Source organism: Tursiops truncatus, chromosome 20 (genome assembly GCF_011762595.2).
Source record: "Tursiops truncatus isolate mTurTru1 chromosome 20, mTurTru1.mat.Y, whole genome shotgun sequence".
Lineage (NCBI taxonomy): Eukaryota > Metazoa > Chordata > Mammalia > Artiodactyla > Delphinidae > Tursiops > Tursiops truncatus.
The window spans coordinates 1,154,770-1,173,175 of NC_047053.1; the positions used below are offsets into that span (position 1 = coordinate 1,154,770).

At 67.1% G+C, this 18,406-nt stretch overlaps 2 protein-coding genes across 12 annotated transcripts in view; one reads left to right on the forward strand and one right to left on the reverse strand.

Annotated features, from left to right (window-relative positions):
- LLGL1 (LLGL scribble cell polarity complex component 1) lies at nucleotides 1-15,632 on the forward strand. Of its 6 annotated transcripts, none has more exons than XM_073797062.1 (23): nucleotides 1-174; nucleotides 3,293-3,390; nucleotides 5,245-5,326; nucleotides 5,422-5,552; nucleotides 6,552-6,710; nucleotides 6,802-6,964; nucleotides 7,052-7,187; nucleotides 7,425-7,479; nucleotides 7,598-7,752; nucleotides 7,820-8,043; nucleotides 8,213-8,280; nucleotides 9,336-9,489; nucleotides 9,563-9,667; nucleotides 10,078-10,370; nucleotides 10,531-10,678; nucleotides 10,756-10,909; nucleotides 12,558-12,868; nucleotides 13,224-13,488; nucleotides 13,590-13,704; nucleotides 13,868-13,974; nucleotides 14,163-14,283; nucleotides 14,432-14,519; nucleotides 15,063-15,632. In XM_073797062.1, the coding sequence occupies exons 1-22, from the start codon at nucleotides 94-96 to the stop codon at nucleotides 14,508-14,510; spliced, it is 3,204 nt and encodes a 1,067-aa protein (XP_073653163.1). In that variant the 5' UTR covers nucleotides 1-93; the 3' UTR covers nucleotides 14,511-14,519; nucleotides 15,063-15,632. The 6 variants fall into 6 exon arrangements, with proteins under 6 accessions (XP_073653163.1, XP_073653162.1, XP_073653161.1 ...); XM_073797061.1 differs by having other exon boundaries at nucleotides 10,762-10,909; nucleotides 13,862-13,974; XM_073797060.1 differs by having other exon boundaries at nucleotides 7,055-7,187; nucleotides 13,862-13,974.
- The window catches only part of FLII (FLII actin remodeling protein), a 12,563-nt gene continuing 9,758 nt past the window's right edge, over nucleotides 15,602-18,406 (reverse strand). For all 6 annotated transcript variants that reach the window (XM_073797058.1, XM_073797057.1, XM_073797056.1 and 3 more), the window contains 11 exons: nucleotides 18,176-18,367; nucleotides 17,742-17,930; nucleotides 17,526-17,665; nucleotides 17,222-17,444; nucleotides 16,960-17,114; nucleotides 16,816-16,876; nucleotides 16,603-16,731; nucleotides 16,421-16,527; nucleotides 16,225-16,330; nucleotides 16,067-16,132; nucleotides 15,602-15,985 (listed from right to left, as the gene is read on the reverse strand). In XM_073797058.1, coding sequence (XP_073653159.1) covers nucleotides 15,851-15,985; nucleotides 16,067-16,132; nucleotides 16,225-16,330; nucleotides 16,421-16,527; nucleotides 16,603-16,731; nucleotides 16,816-16,876; nucleotides 16,960-17,114; nucleotides 17,222-17,444; nucleotides 17,526-17,665; nucleotides 17,742-17,930; nucleotides 18,176-18,367 — 1,503 coding nt within the window. In that variant the 3' untranslated portion in view covers nucleotides 15,602-15,850. The remainder of the gene's footprint in view (nucleotides 15,986-16,066; nucleotides 16,133-16,224; nucleotides 16,331-16,420; nucleotides 16,528-16,602; nucleotides 16,732-16,815; nucleotides 16,877-16,959; nucleotides 17,115-17,221; nucleotides 17,445-17,525; nucleotides 17,666-17,741; nucleotides 17,931-18,175; nucleotides 18,368-18,406) is intronic.

Here is an 18,406-nt window from a genome sequence, read left to right on the forward strand (position 1 = left end):
CCCGCGCCTGGCGCCCGCGCCTCAGGACCTGCGGGGCCGCGCGGCGCATCCTGCGGGCGGCGGCGGCGGCGGCGGCGGGCGGCCGGGCGCAAGATGATGAAGTTTCGGTTCCGCAGACAGGGCGCCGACCCGCAGCGCGAGAAGCTCAAGCAGGAGCTCTTCGCCTTCCACAAGGTGCGGCGGCGGGCCGGGGGCGGCTGGCCGGGGGCGGGGACCGGGCCGGAGCCACGTCGGGCCGGGGGAGGGGTCGCACGCTGGGCCCGGCCGCCCCGCTCTGCTCTGCCCGAGCCGCGCGCCAGCCTCGCTCCGTCTCTGCTCTCCGCTCCCCTGCTTCTGTCTCCGCGCCTTGGACTCCGCCGGCCTCTCCCTGCGGGCCTCTCCGCCTCCGTGTGTCTCCGGGCGGCTCTCAACTCTCGCTCCGGCTCCCACTCTCTTGTCTCTTTATCTCTTTCTCGGGGACCCCTCGGCGCCCCTGCGCAGCCCTTGGGCCCGGTTTGTTTTGCTTTCGCACCCAGGCCGGTGGGGAGGGGTGCGGAGTGGAGGCAGATGTTGGGGGGTGGGGCTGGGAAATCCCTTCCCGGTTCCTCTCCTCCCTTCCCCCACCGCCCGGGGCTCCGGCTTGCGCTCTGCCCGGCATCGCCGGGGGCTCCAGCGGGGGATGCCTGGCCGTTTACTCAACTGCAGTTCGAATCGCGGGGCCTCAGTTTCCCTTGCTATGGAATAGGGCCACTGTCCTCCTTGCTGTGGGCTCTGTCACAGGGGCAGCCGACCCACCGCCTCTCCTGGAGCCAAGGCGGAGGTGGGGGCGGAGGGCTGCTCCTTCCTTTCTTTCCTGGGTAGGGCCAGAGGGGCCACGGGAAAGGGGCTGCCTTCAGCCCCGCCTCCCCTGCGCTGGTGTGTGGTTGAGAGAGGCCCCAGCCTGCCCCTTGCTAACTCTCCCCAGGGGTGTCACTTCTGGCCTCAATTTTACACCCAAGCCCTTTGATCGCAGGGCCCCTTGCTGCTCTTGGGGCCTAGAGTCATTATGCTCACACACCGGTGAGAAAATTGAGGTTTAGGGCTGACCACGTGCCCAAAGTCAGAGTGAGCTGGGGCCCTTGGTCTTTGGGTCCCCTTGTCAGTGGGATCTGACTTTAGCCTTGAGGGCCAGGGGCTTCGGGAGGGGTGCTGTGGTCCCCACCTGGCTGCCAGGAGACTCTGGTCCAGGAGGAAGCTCTGGGGCGACCGGTCCCGCAGTGACCGAGGCTGGGTCACCTCTCAGGGTAGGCGGGGTTTTCCAGGTGGCGTAGGGGCTGCCAGGACCCTCAGACTTGGTGGCCAAGGGGCCCAGAGAGGAGGCTGGTGCCCAGGGGCTCTGAGGTGTCCCCCTTCCTGTGCTGAGTGGCCGAGGATGAGCCCCCTCGAGATGAGAGGACAGTGATGGTGGGGCAGGCGTAGTGCTCAGGTATCACTTCCTCAGCCAGGGAGTCGGGGTGTGAAGTGGGGACCTGAGACAGGTGGAAGGGAGGCTTGCTCCCCCTGGCTGGCGCCTGGTGGCAGAAGCTGGTCTCCCTGCCAAGGAGGGTGAGGCCCTGTTCTGAGTGGGCAGCAGTGGTGGGAGGGGGTGGTCTTGGGCAGAGGGTCACTAGAGAGGAGGGGCTGGTAGGTGATCACTAGAAAATAGGCCCAGATTCCCGAGTGGTGGGGCATGGGCAGGGGGTGGTGGTCCAGGGTGAACCTGGACTTTGGACTCAGTCTTGGGTCCAAATCCCAGCCCTGCCCACAAGTTGCCTGTGGCATGTCCACTCTATATCAGTTTAACGAATACCGCATCGGGGTGGGGCTGATGTACTAGTTGGGGAGATAGTGAGAAGCCGAAAGAAGAGAGGCAAGTGTGCGGCGTCCAGTGGTTTGGTTGGTGGTCAGTGCCGTGGGTGAAATCAGGCAGGTGAGGGTGTGGAGCGATGGCTGCTGGGCCAGCGCAGGGGGCCTCTGAGCAGTTGTCTTCTGAGCCGTGGGAAGGAGCCCACCGTGGAGAGTGCCGGGTGAAGCACGTTCCAGGTAGACGGACCGTAGATGCAGAGGTCCTAGTAGATTGGAGGAGGGCGGAAGGCCATCGAGTGAGCTGGGGGCCGGTGGGAGGAGCCAGGTGGAGGGGACTTGGCCTTGACTCGGAGTGAGCTGGGAGCCCCCGAGGTCCTGAGCAGAGGAGTGGGCCGCCAGACTCGGTCAGGTCCAGTGTGGGCATGGCGGTGCCGGTGCTCCCCAGCCCACCCCAGTCAAGTGGGCTCACCAGTGCCCATATGGGAAGCCGAGGCTTGGTCAGTGCTGTGACTCACCCAAGGCCAAGCCAGGTGCTCAGAGGGCTCAGTCCCTGCCCGGATGGGGTGAGGCTGGAGGCAGGCTGGGGCCACAGGCCTGGGGACCAGGGTTCCTTATAAAACTTGTGTCTTGCTGATGCAGTGGTCAGGGGGTACCAGCACCCACATGGGGTGTCCCACCTTGGTGTTGAGGGCAGGGGGCTGGGGGCCCAAGGGTGCAGGCTTCCCAGGGAGGGCCCCCAGCCAGGCCTCGGGGTTGACTAGGGGCTCCTTGGGTAGGTGGGGGGGGCGGCGAGCCAGGGCTGGTCTGCACTGGGACTGGCCCTGCCGGGAGCTGGGGACCTGGTAGGAGCCATTGCATTGACACCCCCAGTGCACAAGCCCCCTGCCCACCATCCCAACCAGGGATGGGAAGGGAGTCACGTCTCCCAGTTTCCAGGTGGGAACCCAAGTCTGGCAGGTGCGTGACACCTTCGGGGCCGGGGCAGGAAGCTCCTTCTCTCTGGGCTCCAGTCTCCCTGTCTCTGGGGCTGGGGAGCAGCCCCGGGTCGGGGTGGCGCTCGAGAGCCTCTGCCTAGCTGGCCTTGGCTGCTGGCCTCTGACCACCCGTCAGAGCCTGTGTTGGGGGTTGCCTGGGACCACACCCCACTTCAGTCTGCCAGGAGGAGTGGGGTGCGGAGCCCTGCTCTGTGGGGCCGCGGGGTTCACTTCTGTGCCTGCGCCTCCTCTCGAGCCCCGTTCTATTTGTTTTCAGAACCCTGCGCACGGTGGGGTGGACCCGAGTGTAGAGAGGGACGGGGCCTCGACCGGGGGGCGGGGGGCCTCTGTGGCGGGGCCAGGGTTTCAGGCCCTTCCTCACCGGAGCTGTGATTACCCGTTTCGCAGCTGAGGGCACTGAGGCCCGGAGCATGGGTGCGAAGCAGTGGCAGAGCCTGGACGCTGCCTTGGGGTGGGTGGGCCGTGCCTGTGCCAATGCCCTCGTCTCCTTGCAGACCGTGGAGCATGGCTTCCCCAACCAGCCCAGCGCCCTGGCCTTTGACCCTGAGCTTCGCATCATGGCCATCGGCACCCGGTCTGGGGCTGTCAAGATGTATCCTTTGTGGGCCGCGGCCTTCGGAGCCCGTCAGAATGTCCTGGTTGCAGCTCCCCGTGTGCCGGGCCCCTGGGGCAGGGCCCCGGCTGGGAGGCCACGGGAGCTGCCCGGACCCTGGTGGAGGCTGGTGCAGCTGCTGCCCTGAGACGCCTCCTCACAGAGACGATGGGGCTCAGCTCGCGGTGGCCCCGGCTGCGCCGCGCTGCCTTTCAGCCAGCCAGTTACCTGGCAGTTACCATCCCAGCAGCTGTGACTGGGGAGGTGGGCCGGGGCTGGTTGCACACGGTCCCCAGCAAGGGTGGTGGGTGGGCCAGGGTCACGGCGGGCCTTGCCCTGGTGCCCGGGCACACACACGTGTGCCAGTGTGAAGACACGTGTGTCCAGCCGAGGCGCTGTGGCAGTACCAGGCTCGGCATGGTGGGCGCCGCGCGGCCCGCACCTGGACGCTCGCGCCACACAATGGGCCTGTGAGCCGCACAAAGGGGCATTTTCCGGCGAGCGCAGGGCGGGTGTGGGGGGAGGCGGGCAGCTGGACGCCTCCCTCCTGCCGTGGGGGATCCCAGCCCCGCTGCACGGGGGGAGCCCCTCAGGTGGGGCCCCAGGGGCAGGGTCTGGCCAGCCACTGCATGGTGGCACGGGGTCTCCCCACCCAGGGGCTGGGGGCACTGGCCAGGAAGTTGTGAGTTTGTCGACTCCAGGGAGAGCGGCTGGACCTGGGTGCCCCCACCTCCCGTGGGCCCCTGAGGCATCAGTGGGCACGCAGGGGCCGGTGCCCCGGCCGCCTGCCGAGGGGTCCCACTTCCTGGCCCGCTGCTTCTGCGTCTTACGGCGCTGTCCTGCCCCGCGTGTGCTGTGGGCCCGGAGCCCCTTCCTCTGTGTCCCGGCGGAGTCTCTGCTGGTGGCACGGCCTTTCTCGTGCTCACAAAGGACAGGCAGGCAGACAGCCTCAGAGGGGGACGAGGCCCCCCACCCCTCCCAGACCATTCCGGCCTGAGTCCTGGGCTGGGAAACTGAGGCTGGCCACAGGGGCCGCGGCCCACCCCCCACCCCCCCACCCCCCCACCCCCGGGTCTGGCCCCGTCTCCTTGGCGACCCTGGTTCCCTCCCAGTGCTCCTGCCCTGTTTTTTGTCCCCTTGTCTGTGTCCTCCCGGCTCCTGCAGGGAATCCCAACTCCAGCTCCAGGCAACGGCTCCTGCCTTGTCTCCAGGCAACGTCCCTGACCCCTGCCCAGTCCTCCCTCCTGGGGCCCCTCGGCCTGCCCGTCCACTGTGAAGCCTGGGGTTGCTGGGACTCTGGCGCTCACACTGGGCGCTGGAAGCAGGTCACCTAAGCTCTCCAAGCCTCCGTGGCCTCTCCCCTTGCAGTGGGGGCTGCCTGCCCCAGAAGGAGGTGGGGTTCCTGGCCTGCAGCTGGCATCGGCCTGTGGCCGAGCTTCCTGTGCCTGGCTTGGCATCTCCGCCTGTGTGATGCGGTGTGCGGGGCCGGCTCCTGTGCACACAGCCCGGAGAGGCTGACGCAGAGCCGTGAGCCGGGCCCGGGCCATGTGTGCGGGGGGCGCTTTTACCCTCACGTGCCCTGCGTCAGCCCCGCGAGGTGGGAGTGCAAGTCGCCAGCCCCTTTTACAGATGAGGAGGTGAAGGTCGTGCAGCAGCACTGACTTGCAGGACCGAGGGAGCCTACGTGTCGAGTGGCGGTGCAAGACGGTGCTCCTTGCGGCGAGGAGCACCGTGGACTAGGGAGGCCCCTGGATAGGCAGGCCCATTGGATAGGGCCCTCAGAGTGGTCCTGGGAGGAGGAGGCGTGGTTTCCCAGCCTGTGCCTGCTTTCCGCCCTTGACCCGTCACCCTCAGCTACGGTGCCCCCGGCGTGGAGTTCACGGGCCTGCATCGAGACGCGGCCACCGTCACCCAGATGCACTTCCTGCCCGGCCAGGTGAGCCTCGGCCCTGCCACTGGCTCCCGTGAACCCCATTTCCGCCCCGCCCCCTGCCCCAGACCGGCTCAGTCTTGGTCTCACTCACCTGCCAGGGCCGCCTCCTGACCCTGCTGGACGACAGCAGCCTCCATCTTTGGGAGGTCGTCCACCACAACGGCTGCGCCCACCTGGAGGAAGCCCTCCACCACCAGCCACCCAGTCGCCCGGGCTTTGATGGTGCCAGGTACTGGGGGACTCGGCCAGGGATGGCTGCTGGATGTGGGGCGAGCCTGTGGAGGGGCAGGGGGACAGGAAGCCGCCCCGGGGCTGGGGTTCAGGGGGCATGTCTGATGGCCTGGCAGGCGTCAGGTGGGCATCCTGGTAGAGTCTGAGGTGAGCAGGGACAGTCTGTGCTCCAGGACCACTGGGGCCCCAGGAGACACGGGACGGGAGAGTGTGTCCAGAGCCCGGTGAGGGGCATTTGGGGCAGGAACTGACATCAGCACAGGTCCCCTGGGCCCTCAACTGGTGCGGGGCGATGGGCCACAGTGTGCCTGGGTGAAAGGGCGGGTCGGAGAAAGGAGGGTCCCGCTGGGCTGTGAGGTGCTGGCAGGTGCCCCAGGGGGGTGACAGCATGGGCTTGGACCCCTGGGGAGAGAGTACGGCGCCCCTTGGTTCCTGGCCCGGCAGCCCTTGTTGAAATGGCCAGCGCGGGTGAGTCCTTCAGGTTGCAAGGTGCCTGTGCAGCTCCGCGGGAGGCTCGTCCTGCTTGGGCTTGGACTGGGGCTAGATGACCCCTGCCTCCCCCCCGCCCCCGTGTCCAACCCTAACCCAGGCTGGATTCCCGGGAAGCGATCCAGGGCCCTCCTGCAAGTCAGGGAGACATCCATGGGCTGGGGGCGGGGCTTCCTGAGTGGGGCTCAGGGGGCCGTGCGTCCTGAAGGTTCTGGTCCTGGCCCAGGTGGGACTTGGTTCCTGCCTTCCCCTCTTGGTGGGTGGGAGCAGCTCAGGGGCCCTTCTCCGAGACCTGGGGACCTATTTTTATCCCTGTCCCTGCTGATGTCCTGATGAATAACCGAGCGAGCTAATTACGACGTCCGCAGCCACCACCGTGCCCTTTCTGGGGCTGTGGCGAGTGCAGAGGGGCTTTGGTGAGCTGATGGTAGCGGCTCAGCCCCCTCCACGCCCTCCTCAGCCGGCGGATGGGCTCCCGCCCTCACCCCCCTCCCCTCGGCCCCCACAGTGGCCTGCCCAGCCTCGCCCGCATCACTGTGGTCCTGCTGGTGGCTGCCGGTGACCTGGCAGCCCTGGGCACTGAGGGCGGAAGCGTCTTCTTCCTGGATGTTCCCACCCTGACGCTGCTCGAGGGGCAGACCCTTGGCCCGGACGAGGTTCTGCGAAGGTGAGAGGCCACCCGGCTTCCCTGCACCCCGTCCTCTGGGCGCGCTGCCACCGGCTCACCCCCCACGCCCCCCTCCCCTCTGCCCCCGCAGCGTGCCTGACGACTACCGGTGCGGGAAGGCCCTGGGCCCCGTGGAGTCTCTCCAGGGACACCTGCGGGACCCCACCAAGATCCTTATCGGCTACAGCCGAGGCCTGCTGGTCATCTGGAACCGGGCCGCGCGGTGTGCTGACCGCATCTTCCTAGGAAACCAGGTGTGTGGCGGAGGGGGGAGGCCGGCGGCTGTGCCGGGGCCTCAGCTCACAGCTGCTGCGCTCACGCCCGTCCACCCCGCCCCGCAGCAGCTGGAGAGTGTGTGCTGGGAGCGCAGCGGCCGCACACTGGTCAGCTCGCACAGCGACGGCAGCTACGCCGTCTGGGCCACGGACGCCGGCGACTCCCCGACGACACAGCCCACCGTGGCCACCACGCCCTACGGTGAGTGCCGGGGAGGCCTGTGCGAGGTCGGCAGTGACCCTGAGCTCAGACTGGCCTTGGTGGGGGGCTTTGGGAGGACTTGTAGAAGGTGGCGGGGCTGAGCCCAGCCGCAAAGATGAGACCCCCCCGGGGCTGTCGGGCAGCGTGCCTTCCCTCGGGAGGTGGGAGCGTTGGAGGCAGGAGGAGAACGGAGAAGCGGCCGGGGCTCGGTGAGCCTGATGCTGTCCTACCCCCCAGGCCCCTTCCCCTGCAAAGCCATCAGCAAGATCCTGTGGCGAAACTGTGCGTCGGGGTAGGTGGTGCGCCGGGGCCACACCCGGCTGCGGGAGCGCAGGGCGGGGCTGGGGGAGGCTCTCCTGGTCCCCACGGGGCCCCTCCGGTGGCTCACGTGGCTCCTCCGCCCCGAGCAGCGAGCACTTCATCGTCTTCAGCGGTGGCATGCCCCGCGCCAGCTATGGCGACCGCCACTGCGTGAGTGTGCTCCAGGCCGAGACCCTGGTGACGCTGGACTTCACCTCCCGCGTCATCGACTTCTTCACGGTGCACAGCACGCGGCCCGAGGACGGTGCGTACCTGCCCTCCCACCCCGTGCCCGTGTGTCTGCGGCTGCACTCACCCACCCCGTCCCGCAGAGTTCGACGAGCCCCAGGCCCTGGCCGTGCTGCTCGAAGAGGAGCTGGTGGTGCTGGACCTGCAGACGCCCGGCTGGCCGGCCGTGCCCGCCCCATACCTGGCCCCGCTGCACTCGTCCGCCATCACCTGCTCGGCCCACGTTGCCAACGTCCCCGCCAAGCTGTGGGCCCGCATCGTGAGCGCTGGCGAGCAGCAGAACCCCCAGCCGGCCTCCGGTGCCTCGGTGTGTGCCCGGAGGAAGGGTGCTGCCTGGGCACGCGCCTGAGATGGGGGTGTGGCAGGTGTATGTGGGGAGCTCAGAGGGACTTTGTGCCCTGGATGCCACTCCTGGGGTGAGAGGAGGAAGATGCTTGTCCTGACCTTCTGCTTCCGTCTCTGTCTCCGTCTCTCAGAGCTGGCCTATCACCGGGGGCCGGAACCTGGCTCAGGAGCCGGCCCAGCGAGGGCTGCTGCTGACCGGGTAGGCGAACACGTGTCCCCGGCTCAGCCCAGTTGTGACGCGTGGTGTGAGTGTGTGTGTGTGGGCGAGCAGGGCCTGGCGCAGCCCGTGCGGGTGCGGGAGGGCCCATCCTGGGCCTGGTGGGAGCTGACCTGCTCGCTGACTCAGGCCCGGCCCCTGGTGGGACCAGGTCATCCCCATTCCCGCAGGGTGCACTGGGGTGAAGCCTCTCTAGACTCTGGTTTAAGGCTCAGCCCTCCTTTTAGCCCGAAACTGGGCTCCACCCACTCAGCCTGCCCCGGGACTGGAAAATCTGGGCTGGCCCATGCCGAGCTGCACAGGGCAGGTGCCCGAGAGCCCAGCCTGGGCCTGGCGGGCGCTGACGTGCCCGGTGACTCGGGCCCTGACTTCCTGCCCAGCCCCTGCCATCCGCCTGTGCTGGGACCCTCGGGCCTCTGACTCCAGCGGCCCCTCTCCAGTGAGAACTCCTCACCGTGGCTTTCAGGACCTCCGGAGCCGTCCCACCCGGTCCCACGGCCTCACTCACCTCATGCCCTGGCTCTGGGCTCCCCCCACCACCCAGGCGCCGGTGACCTGGACTCTGCAGCTGTGTCCTGAGGCTGCACCCCAGTTTGGTCTGCTTCTCCCCCCTTTCCCTCTCTGCTTCCTCCCGGCCTCCCCAGGCTTCCTGCTGCTGCCCCTGCCCCAGCCGATCCCTCCGCTCTGTGACTGCCTCTCTGGTCACCTTTTCTGGAGGCTCCCCTGGGGGCAGAGCCTCCGTAGTCCTCTGTTCCCTGCGTCACCCGCCCCTCACCTCCTGCTCATCATTTCTGGTGATTATTTCCGCACCTTCTCACCCTCTTTGCAGGGAAGGGCCCAGCACCTGCTGTATGTGGCCTGGCATACAGTAGGCGCTCAGTATGTGTCCTGTACGGTTGGCACTTCCTGTTTGCTGTGTGCAGTGGGAGTCTAGTCAGTGTCTGGCTTAGGCACTTAGTGCCCAGTGCGTGGTCGCTGGATGACTGGAGGGGGCGGGGGGCTGGAGGACCTGGGACCTGACCTCACCTTCCCTGCAGGCACGAGGATGGCACTGTGCGGTTCTGGGACGCCTCCGGCGTGGCCCTGCGGCCGCTCTACAAGCTGAGCACCGCCGGCCTCTTTCAGACAGACTGCGAGCACGCCGACAGCCTGGCCCAGGCCGCCGAGGACGACTGGCCACCCTTCCGCAAGGTGGGCCCCTCCCCTGGCTCCGGGGAGCCTGGTCCGGGCTCCGCCCTGTGTCACCAGTCCTTCCACCCTGCAGGTGGGCTGCTTCGACCCCTACAGCGACGATCCACGTCTTGGCGTGCAGAAGGTGGCGCTCTGCAAGTACACCGCCCAGATGGTGGTGGCCGGCACCGCGGGCCAGGTAGGGCCAAGGCGGGCCAGGTAGGGCCAAGGCGCCCCCAGGGCTGCGGGTCTTGGGGGGCTTTCTGGAGGGTCTGGTGGGGTGGTAGAGGGACCGGAGCAGCAAAAACCCAGAGGCGGGAACGGGGCTCCAGGTGGGACCAGCCAGGGCTGTGGGGACCCACAGAGGCTTGGAGCTGGGGTGGGAGCACAGGTGTTAGATGAGCCCCGGGAGGGCAGGGCTGGCAGGTCCTGGTCGCCACCGTGTTGCTCAGTGAGGGCCCTGGTATACAGTGGGCGTCCAGTAAGTGTTTATTCAGAGGATGCACTGGAGACAATCCTGGGACCACCCTGGCAGAGGCATCGGAGGCTCGGGTGGGGCGTGGGTGGCCCCCTTTGTGCCGACCGCCCCATGCCCCCCCCGCCCCTCAGGTGCTGGTGCTGGAGTTAAGTGATGAGCCGTCGGATCAGGCGGTGGGCGTGGCCAGCGTGGACCTCCTCCAGGACCGTGAGGGCTTCACGTGGAAGGGCCACGAGCGGCTGAGCCCACGCACAGGGCCGCTGCCCTGGCCGGCCGGCTTCCAGCCCCGCGCACTGGTCCAGTGCCTGCCGCCGGCTGCTGTCACTGCCGTCACGCTCCACGCTGAGTGGGGCCTTGTGGCCTTTGGCACCAGCCACGGCTTCGGCCTCTTCGACTACCTGCGCAGGAGCCCCGTGCTGGCCAGGTGCGTGCGGGCCCCTCCCGAGGTTTGCTGGGGCGCAGGTGGGGGGTGCTTTCGAGCCTCACAGGAAGCACTGCTGGTGGAAGTTAGGCCCCCTGGTGGCTGGGCTCGAGGGCGGGCTTGGGGCTCGGGCTTCCCTGATGCCCGGCACTTGCGCCCCCAGGTGCACCCTGCACCCCAACGACTCCCTGGCCATGGAGGGGCCGCTGTCCCGCGTGAAGTCGCTCAAGAAGTCACTGCGCCAGTCCTTCCGGCGCATCCGCAAAAGCCGCGTCTCGGGCAAGAAGCGCTTGACTGCCGCCAGCAGCAAGGTGGGCCAGGCGGCTGGGCGGCCGGGTGGGGCGACAGGGGCGGGAAGACCGGGCTCCCGAGCCTCGTGCCCCTCAAGTTGCAGGAGGCCAACGCGCAGCTGGCGGAGCAGGCCGGCCCCCACGACGTGGAGGTGACGCCCGTGCAGCGCCGCATTGAGCCCCGCTCGGCCGATGACTCCCTCTCGGGCGTCGTGCGCTGCCTCTACTTCGCCGACACCTTCCTTCGCGACGGTGAGGCCGGGAGGGGTGTGCTGGGGAGGTGGCCCTGGGTGGTGTGGCCCGGATTCCGGTCAGCCGCCTGGGAAACGGGCGTGGAGTGGCGCCTCCCGGAAGGTTGGAAAGTGTTGCCTGCTGAGTGCTGGGCTGCGCTGGCAACAGGGTGCCCCGGGACAGCCCGACGGTGGGGTTGGTGAACGGAGACCCGAGTGGAGACGGGAGCCCGGGTCCTGGGGGGGTGTGTGTGCCGCAGCGCCGAGGCTGAGGTGGGCGTGTGTCAGGAGACCCCGGGCAGCGTGGCTGGAGCAGAGGACGGGCCCGGGAGGTGTGGGTTCCGGCTGCCTAGCCAAGGAGCTGGCTTTATATATAGTAAGGTTTTTTTTTAAAATATAAATTTATTTATTTATTTAGTTTTGGTTGCGTTCGGTCTTTGTTGCTGCGTGCGGGTTTTCTCTAGTTGCGGCGAGCGGGGGCTACTCTTCGTTGCAGTGCGTGGGCTTCTTATTGTGGTGGCTTCTCTTGTTGCGGAGCACGGGCTCTAGGCGCACGGGCTTCAGTAGTTGTGGCGCGCGGGCTCTAGAGCACAGGCTCAGTAGTTGTGGCGCACGGGCTTGGTTGCTCCGCGGCATGTGGGATCTTCCCGGACCAGGGCTCGAACCCGTGTCCCCTGCATTGGCAGGTGGATTCTTAACCACTGCACTACCAGGGAAGCCCGAGGAGCTGGCTTTGACCCCGAGCGGTTGGAGCCCCTGAGGGTCCTGCAGAGGGCAGTGATGCGGTCGGGTTTATGGACGGAGTTGCTGATTGGTTTAACTTGATGATGGGGCACATCTGTCGTGTCTCGGGGATTTTAAGTGAAAGCCCCTGTGTGAGCAGCTCAGTGTGCGTCTGGTGGACATCACCTACAGCCAGGGTTCCCGAGTCGCACGCCGTAGCATTGACGCTGAAGCTAGAGTCTTCCTGTCACACTCGGCCCACAGGCGGCTCTGTTCATCTCAGAAACGCCTTTTTGGGGTTGGGTCAGTGTCCAGCTAGTCTGCACGTGGCGCTGTCATTGATGCGTCTTTCCGTCTCCGTCTGGGAGGGGAGCCCCCACTCCTGGTGGTGTTTGTGGAGCGTCCCTCTGCCCGGTGGATCCTCCCACTGTCTGGGTGCGGCAGCCCCGGGGTTTTGGTTGGCCTGCGTCCAGTGTCCCCGAGAAGCCAGCTGGGCTTTGGCAAGCATGGCTTTGATTGCTCACTCATTTTTTGCTCCGGTTCCGCCCCCCACCGTGGTTGCTGCTGAGGTCACCAGTTCATCAAAGGTGCACAGTGGTGACTGCCTGGTCCATCCACGCCTGTGCGTTTTTAGCCGATTTTCCACTTCTTCCTGAGTGGGGGTCAGCTTGCACGGGATGGCAGGCTCGGTGTCTGCGGCAGGACCAGTGATGGACGTAGGGGAGTCGTGGCTCCGCGATGGGGCCGCATCCCCGGGATGCTGGGGGGGGCGGGTCTGAGAGGTCAGGGTCCAGTTTGACATCCCCGCGGAGGTGCCCTAGAGGTCACTCCTGCGCCTGCAGGAGGACTGGCCGAGGTCACCAGGGAGGTGTGGGCTGGAGAGAACCAGTTCGGGTCCCAGGGCATCGGGAGGGGCGGGGAGGGGAGGCACGTGCCTGCCTCACCAGCCCATCGTCCCCCAGCGGCCCACCACGGCCCCACCATGTGGGCGGGCACCAACTCGGGCTCCGTGTTTGCCTATGCGCTGGAGGTGCCTGCGGCAGTGGCGAACAGTGACAGGCGGCCCGAGCGGGCAGTGGAGGCCGTGCTGGGCAAGGAGGTACAGCTGATGCACCGCGCACCCGTGGTGGCCGTGGCCGTGCTGGATGGACGCGGCCGCCCGCTGCCGGAGCCCTACGAGGCCTCAAGGGACCTGGCACAGGCGCCTGACATGCAGGGCGGCCACGCTGTGCTTATCGCATCTGAGGAGCAGTTCAAGGTGAGCTGACACAGAGACCCCTGGGGCTTCCGTCTCCTGGACACCGCCAGACCCTTGACGACGCTTGCCCGCCCACGCCCACTTGCTGAGACCTCCCGAGAGCCCCCAGCCGGCAGCGACGCCCCGGGGAACCCCGGGGGCCCCCAGAACCTCAACCGCCCCCCCAGAGCTCCAGGTGTGGGGGGTCCCGGCCCCCTGCCCTTCCAACCGGCGGGACTGGCTCCACCACAGTGGGAGGGGCCTGGCAGGTTTCCGGGCAGAGAAGCGGGTGGGGCTGGAGAGCCGGGCTGGGTGGCGGCATGGGGGCGAGGACGGGCCAGGCTCTGCTCAGTGGCCATCCCCTGCCCGCCTCCAGGTGTTCACGCTGCCCAAAGTGAGCGCCAAGACCAAGTTCAAGCTGACGGCCCACGAGGGCTGCCGCGTGCGCAAGGTGGCCCTGGCCACCTTTGCCAGCGTGGCCTGCGAGGACTACGCCGAGACCTGCCTGGCCTGCCTCACCAACCTGGGCGACGTGCACGTGTTCTCGGTGCCTGGCCTGCGGCCCCAGGTGCACTATGCCTGCATCCGCAAGGAGGACATCAGTGGCATCGCTTCCTGCGTCTTCACACGACACGGCCAGGGTGAGGGCCCCGGACGGCAGGGGAGGGGCCGCTCACAGGGCTTCCGGAAGAGGGGGCAGGCCCTTCACTACGCTCTCTGCTCCCCTTCCACCCACCCCTAGGGTTCTACCTGATTTCCCCGTCGGAGTTCGAGCGCTTTTCCCTGAGCGCCCGGAACATCACGGAGCCGCTCTGCTCTCTGGACATCAGTTGGCCCCGTGATGCCATGCGTGCCAGGTGCGTGGAGGGGGTGGGGCCTGGAGCAAGGAGCAGGGTTGCCATCCCCGGTGTCACCCCTCTCTGGTCCCAGGGCTCAGGAGTGGGAGGGTGGGGGCCTGGCCCTCGAGCCATGAGGCACCTGCCCCTGGTCCCCAGCACAGATCCATCTCTGCAGCTACAGGCCCCAAGAGTCGCCCAAGCTGAGCCAGGCTAACGGGACCCCTGGCGTCGTCCTGGGTCCACAGAGCCGCAGCGGAAGCCCCGATCCCACCCGCAGCGAGGGAACTGGTGAGGAGGGAGGGTCTCTGCGGGATGCGGCCCCTGAGGGGGCTGGGGAAAGGGCATGCTGGGCACGAGAGGGTGGGGGTCCGTGTGCTGGTGCCGTGGTCCACTGTGCGCTGGACTCAGGACCAGGGCCCCAGGTGTGGAGGCTGCCCCGGGGCCCTGAGAAGGGCCTGATCACTTCCTCTCTGCAGACACCCCGGAGCTGCCTGAGGCCACGCTCTCACCCACGTCCGTTGACTCAGCCACCAGTGCTGACACGACGCTGGACACGACAGGGGACGTGACGGTGGAGGACGTGAAGGACTTCCTGGGGTGAGGAGGTGGCTGGCTCCACAGGAGGGGGTTGGTTGGCTCCCAGCCTCCCACCCCGCACCCTTCAGCCAGCCTCATATCCCAGCTGGGCACAGAAGGCCGCGGAGGGCCTGACCCCAGACCCGCTGACCGCTGCCCCTCCCCACAGCTCTTCGGAGGAATCTGAGAAGAACCTGCGGAACCTGTCAGAGGACGAGGCCCGAGCCTGCCCCATCCTGATTGGATGAGGCACTCAGGTGCGGGGCCCTGGTCCCCTCGGTGCGGCCTCAGCCCCCCACCCCCACCCCCCGGGTCTTGCACCCGAAACCCTGGCAGGCCCGGGGAGGTGTTTCCCCAGCAGGGCCGGCCCATCAGCCCCCAGATAACACGGCTGGTGTCTGGAACGAGACCAGGCCAAACCACCTAGGGGAACGGCAGCTTGGGGCTCAGATGGGTTTGGTCAGCCTGTTTCGCAGGTGAGATCACCCAGGTGTGCGAGATCGGGCGCTGCCCGAGGCTGACCGGCCCAGGCCCGAATCTGAGGCCGTAGGTCTGCCCCGCCCCCCGCCTCTCCCTGCACGGACGCTGTGGCTCCCTCTGTTGCTGGGGTCACCACTGCCCCCTCCAGGGCCACGCTTTGGTCTCAGGGGCCCAGATGTGGTCAGGGCTAAGGCCATCACTACAGGGCCCTTGCCCTCGTCCTGGATAGGAGACTGAGCGGTGGCACACGTGTGGCCGGGCCGCCTGCCCCCTTGGACCTCCCTGGCCTTTTGCCGATCCCTTTTTCCTTCATCCACCAGGAAAGCCAGAACTGCCAGGCCTGCCCTGTTCGGAGCTGGGACCCAGGACCCCGGCCCTTCATGTAGACCTGCACCTGCTAATCTCAGGCTCCAGCGGGACCTGCCCAGCCTGGCCCCGGAGGCCACCCGGGAGGTCAGGTGCCACAGGGGAGGGCAGCTGGGGCTCACAGCCCCGTCACCTCCCAGGCGACAACACCGTCCTTTCCCTCTCCTTTTGCAAAGAGTATTTTTCTAACGCCTGTGCCAGGCACCACAGTCATTTCTAAAACTATTTTGGTACGTGCTCCCGGGCCAGCACCCCCAAGCCCCCCCCGCCGCAGGCTGTGCACGAGAGTGTGTGTGTGTTTCTGACTGAGAGCTCCACCAGGAGTGTGTGTGTGTGTGTGTGTGTGTGTGAGCTCCACCAGGAGTGTGTGTGTGTGTGTGTGTGTGTAGCGGGGGTCAGGATGGGTTTCCTTGTAGATTGTACCCTGGGTTTTTTTTTCCTGTCATTTTGTTAAAATTAGCAATTTTAATATTAAAAATACTGATTTTTAATATTGAAAATAAAAGCATTTAATATCTCTTAAAGGGCAACCACACCTGCTTTTATCCCTGGCAGAAGAAGGGGCATCACACGTGAGCTCACGGTGGAGATCCACTTGCCCAGGCCCCTGGGGGCACTGGTCAGGGTTACTCTCGTTGCTGCTGCTGGGGACTGTGGCACTGGGGTCAGGTGGAGGACAGACAGGCCCTTTCTCTCCCTCCGCAGAGCCTGTGGTGGCCAACAGGGCAGGCAGACAGCGGCCCTAGGCCAGGGCCGGGCGGAAGGTGCTCCAGGCGTGGAAGCAGCGGGTGAAGGCGTGCTGCTCGTTGCCCTTGCGCACCAGGCGCAGGCGGCGGGGACGCTCGTGCTCCTTGGAGCGCAGGTGCTGGATGTACACCTGGTGGGCGGGATGGGTGAGTGCGCACCTGCAGCCTCAGCCCCTCCCCCCAGGCCCAGCCGCGGCCCCTCCCCCACTCACCTGGCAGGCCTTCAGGCTCAGCTTGATCTCCACCTGGCTTGTCTGCGTCCCCACCCACATGTAGACCTGTGGGGACAGCGGGGGAGGTGGCCACCCGGCCTCAGAATTCCCATCCGGGGACGGCAGGGCTCCCCGGGGCAGGGCCGAGGGGCTCTCACCTCTTGGCCGTTGTCCAGGAGCATGATGTCATCATCTGCTAAGTCGTCCTGGCAGAAGTCAGAGCACTTCTCGGTCACCGCGAAGTAGCCCTTCTCGTTGGAGCACCTGGGGTCAAGGGTCACGGAGAGGCCGAGGGTCACGGCAGCGGGGCCGGGACTGAGGGGACACTGGGGGCTGGGGCGGGGCTGTCCTCACCGGAAGAGCCGTGTGTGCTTCATGTACTCGGCGTCGTCGTCGTAGGGCTTCTGTGCTCCGATGCCCACCCAGAAGAAGTTCTCAGGCTCCCCGCCCTCATTGATGACCTGGGGGAAAGGTCGGTCAGCGCAGGCCCGGCAGCCCACCCCCAGCCACCCAGTGTGCGCCACCACCCCGCTCACCTGCTTGCTGTAGGAGGCCTCAAACATGCTATTCAGGATGTCCTCCGCCAGCTTGGCCTCGTCGGGGTCCGACGCCCGGCCCACCCACGCGTACACGATGCCCTGGTTGTCCTCGCTCTCGAAGGGAACCTGGGTGTGCGGGGGGCCCAGGTCACGCCCCGCCCGCAGCCCCACCCCGCCCGCAGCCCCGCCCCCCGCCGCGCCAGGCCCCACCTTGAGGATGAAGCAGAACTCGGAGTTGAGGAGGCCAGAGTCGGTGCTGATCTGGATGCACCTGGGGGAGGGCAGGGGTCAGCAAGGAGCCCGGGCGGGACACAGCCCGCCGGCCGCCCGCGCCCGCTCCCCGCGGCCAGGCACCGGGTGCAGAGGGCGCTGCCGTTGGTGCGGATCTGGTACAGGCTTGGCTGCAGAGCTCCCTGGGCCGCCTTCCTCTTGCCCCGGTGGATGATAAACTTTCTCTTGAAATGGGACAGAAACTTGGGGTTCTCCTGCTGCTGTGTCATGCGCACCACCTGGGGGCACAGAAGCCGTCAGGGGCAGCTCCCTGGGGGGGCAAGGCTCCCCTGGGTGAGTCCCAGGGACACCCCCTCCCCGTGTTCTGGGGGTGCGGCCGGCACACCTCCAGTTTGCCGGGGAAGAGGCTCTCAAACTTCTTCTGCAGGCTGAAGGTGAACGTCAGCCAGCCCATGTTGGAAGCCTCGCGGCCCTGCCAGAAGTACACTATGCACTGGAAGTCCTCCTCGGGCTGCTTCTCCTCCGCCTCGGCCGCCACCTCCTCTCCCTCGTCCTCAGCCCCCGCCGCCTTCTCCTCCTCTTCCTCATACTCCACGGGGACCCAGTACCTGTGGGGCCAGAGGGCAGTGGTCAGGGCTGAGCCCCCAGCACCGGGGGGGGGGGGCGTGAGGGGCACGCGGGGGAGGCACCTGCAGAGGAAGACGTAGCAGTCCTGCGTGTAGAAGTGGCCAAACTCCTCCTCGGGCAGCCGTGCGAACTTCTTCCCCTCGAGCACGAAGCCCTCCATGCCGTCCAGGTCCTCGTTCCACTCTTCCATCAGCTGCTCTGCCTGCGTGCGACCCCACCCGTCATGGTGGGACAGCCCAGCCCAGCCAGCCCGCCCTGCGCCCCAGCCCCATGCCCACCTCCGCCAGAGGCATGCGCGGCTGCCGTGGCAGGAAAAGCGAGGTGAGGTCGGCCTTCATCTGATCTTTCTTCTCGGCGTCACGCTTCACCTTCCCCGCGAGCCCCGGGCCCTGCAGCACAGCCTCTGCATTGCGCGTGTAGTCCACAGTCAACACATCGTCCCAGTTCTTGAACTTGGCCTTGAACACCTGAGAAGGCACAGCTGGAGTGGGAGACAGAGAAGGCGGGGCCTGGGGAAGCAGGGTGGGGCCTAGGAATTGGGAGAGGTGTGGCCTAGCAACCTAGGGGGACTAGGAGTGGGGGTGGGGGCGGGGCATGGGCGGGGCCCGGGAAGCTGTGGAGCTGGGTAACCAACCGGTCCACAGAGGGTCAGGGCAAGAACGCGCCCGCGGGATCTCGGGGAGGCGGACTCCGAGGGCACCGCATCGCACACCTGCGCCTCGGTGCCCTCCAGGCTGCGGCTGACCGCGGCATGGCGCGGCCGGTGCAGCATCCCGCACAACTCCTGGCCCAGCTTGAGGGCGGCAGCGCGCACCAGGCGCGGGGACTTGCGGCCGAGCCAGATGAACACGTCAGACCAACAGTCCAGGATGTACACGCAGCGCGTGTCCAGCAGGCTCTGCAGCTGCGGGGCCCCGGAGGCTGGAGGTCAAGACCAGGGCCA

Excerpts from the sequence above, each read along its gene's own strand:
- LLGL1 (XM_073797059.1), top strand. The coding sequence starts at position 94 with ATGATGAAGTTTCGGTTCCGCAGACAGGGCGCCGACCCGCAGCGCGAG. Across the intron at positions 13,705-13,861 it reads CGTGATGCCATGCGTGCCAG|CTACAGGCCCCAAGAGTCGC; the intron begins GTGCGTGGAGGG and ends CCATCTCTGCAG. Across the intron at positions 14,284-14,431 it reads GACGTGAAGGACTTCCTGGG|CTCTTCGGAGGAATCTGAGA; the intron begins GTGAGGAGGTGG and ends CCCTCCCCACAG.